The sequence below is a fragment of the Trachymyrmex cornetzi genome, unplaced genomic scaffold, assembly GCF_001594075.2.
Source record: "Trachymyrmex cornetzi isolate Tcor2-1 unplaced genomic scaffold, Tcor1.1 scaffold125, whole genome shotgun sequence".
NCBI classification, from domain to species: Eukaryota; Metazoa; Arthropoda; class Insecta; order Hymenoptera; family Formicidae; genus Trachymyrmex; species Trachymyrmex cornetzi.
Genome location: NW_017295817.1, coordinates 205,800 through 208,311, shown reverse-complemented (window position 1 = coordinate 208,311; position 2,512 = coordinate 205,800). Strand labels below are relative to the sequence as shown.

Here is a 2,512-nt window from a genome sequence, read left to right as displayed (position 1 = left end):
TTTGATTGCTGACTGTCGCTTTGTTACATACATGTAGTTGTTACTAATTATGGTTGCGGATATACAGCGAAATTTTTTTTAATTTTTGAGTGAATATGTTCACGGTTTAATAGGTGAGTGATCATTCTAACGTTTTTAATTTTTTTACTTTTTTCTTTAACAACTTAATAATGGTTGGAATATTTATATAGAATCCACTTTCAATTTATTTGGTCACCTGATCTGTTAACCTGGTGTCGATATAAATGAAGCAGAATGAGTGGGCATTCTCCTATCAAATCACCTAAGAATTTGATTGTATATGGATCAGATACATTGAGGATGGCTCGAATGTAAGCCGAAACGTCTGGTTTTTTTTTGGTACTTAATAAATCTTTTGCTCGCACGAATTACAGCGATATAACTCTCAGTTGCCTGTTTCTTTGTTTATATTTTAACTTTCTCGAGAGTTTATTTGTATTTCTTATATATAATGAGAATTGCTTGTAAGAATTCTAAAAGAAGTTAATAATTGATTGAACTATCAAAACGACCACGTCGAATGACAGAACATGTTGCACGAAGATGTAATAGTATATTTGTCATCATTTTGCTAAGCTTCCTTGTCAAAGCAAAAAGCATATACACACATTACACAATGTCTGCGAAACAAACCAAGCCATTAATTCTGTCGTCTCTATCTCGCTGTGAAATAAAGATTATTTACACTACCGAATTTAAACGGTATTTTTTGCCGTGCTAATACAAACAATGATACGAGTGTCGTCATCAGACGTGAGAGCTACAAATCGCGGACTACTGAATAATTTCTGATCGAAACATAATAGCTGCAATATCTTGATGCATTTACGTTCATGCTCGTGATTCGTTTATCACCTAATCTCGAGCGTCCTAGTTAACGGGATTCGAAGTATCAATGTCGCGAGCGAGCAACGGACAATGCAATTAACGTAATGGGGGATCAGCAATTAACTCGCGGATCAGCAATTAATTACAACTATTCATTGCGTAGGAAACATCGTATATAGTGGTGCTATGAATGTATTTCAGTCCGATATGAGTACAGACGGAAACACGTTCTCCGGGAGAAGATGACCCCACGTCGTCGCGTCTTGGCAGGAATTCGTCGTGCTATTTTTGCCGCTGGTGTCCTGGCGCTTATTGTCCTGGCATTGTCAGGCCAGGATGGCACCAACACCCTGCAGCACGGGAATTCGCTGGAGGTGAGTTATTTTTTTGCAGAAATTTTATCAGCAATATTTCGAGGATCTTTAATATTTTAAAAATCTGCACGACGTTGTTTCAAATAATGCAAGTACAATTTATGGAACTCGAAAGCCGAACTATCGTGAATTATTTAATATCAGCATGATGTGTTATTCAATAACTTTAATAGCATTTTTCAGAATCATTTAAAGTTTCATATTCAAGTATAACCGAACTCGCGTCAATTTTTAACATTATACAACAAAAATCGCAATGCTATGTGTAATCTCAATTTTAATTCTGCTGATAATTGCGCGTTGAGTTCTATTTTTAAGCAATCATTTAAGTAAACATTTATCTCAATTAACGTGCTATAAAAGTGTTATTTCAAGACGGAATGTTATTCATTCTTAACATAACAAAAGTTCGTGTAAAAATAAGAATTGATTTTGAGGGAACGCAGAGTTCTATACTAACTTCCAACCGGCTTCCTAGGAGACTGAAAACGTTTGCCTTACATAAAGCACAACGACCATAGATTGGCACATTTCCAGGCGCAATGCGGTACGTGGATCAGTGCCCGCCTAATATGGCCTATTTAAATACTCGAAAAAGTAGTTAAAGTTACCTCTATATACGGAAGAACGATTTTGCTAAAGTATCTAAAATTCTAGATACAAATCTGAAAATGATTTTCTTAGACCATCAAAATAATTATGTAGGGTGCTCAAATTGATTGCTAGAACGTCAAAATTTTTTGCAGCATTGCTCACCATACTTTAGATTCTTACGTAAATATTTTGATGGTCCAACAAAATTATTTTCAAACCTGTATCTATTACAGTCAAATTTTTAGATATCTTAATAAAATGAGATAAAATCATTCCTGATGTGTAAACGTAATCATTTCGCGATTGTCGAGAACGAATATATATATATCCATTAAACCTTTCGATATGAGATTTATCAAACAAATAAATATATATTATACAATTTAATAGAAATATGTTATAATCGATCTATTATAAATGTATGTATGTTATCACAACAATAAGCTCTTTCAAGGACAGATTTCAGTTTGGAGGGTGGAAGCACTTCACATAAAACTTATTAAAATACTTACATTAAAGCCAGCCTTCAAGAATCTTTAATAAACTTTCGTACGAATAACGTGTCAGTAGAGACAAAAATTACCGAAAAAACTATCAATTTTAACCCTTACCGTACCATCTACAATTTGGTGCCTCATCCATACCATCAAGGGTCACTTCAAATCTCTTCGTTTTTTCACCTCTTCAAAATAATT

The 2,512-nt window shown here is 34.1% G+C and overlaps 2 protein-coding genes across 4 annotated transcripts in view; one reads left to right on the top strand and one right to left on the bottom strand.

Annotated features, from left to right (window-relative positions):
* LOC108770349 (uncharacterized) overlaps positions 1-2,512 on the bottom strand; it is a 30,851-nt gene that overhangs the window by 13,611 nt on the left and 14,728 nt on the right. The window lies entirely within an intron of this gene.
* Positions 1-2,512, top strand: part of LOC108770351 (carbohydrate sulfotransferase 11) — an 18,757-nt gene that overhangs the window by 8,933 nt on the left and 7,312 nt on the right. Inside the window, exon 2 of the mRNA XM_018521911.1 lies at positions 1,051-1,223. Coding sequence (XP_018377413.1) covers positions 1,051-1,223 — 173 coding nt within the window. The remainder of the gene's footprint in view (positions 1-1,050; positions 1,224-2,512) is intronic.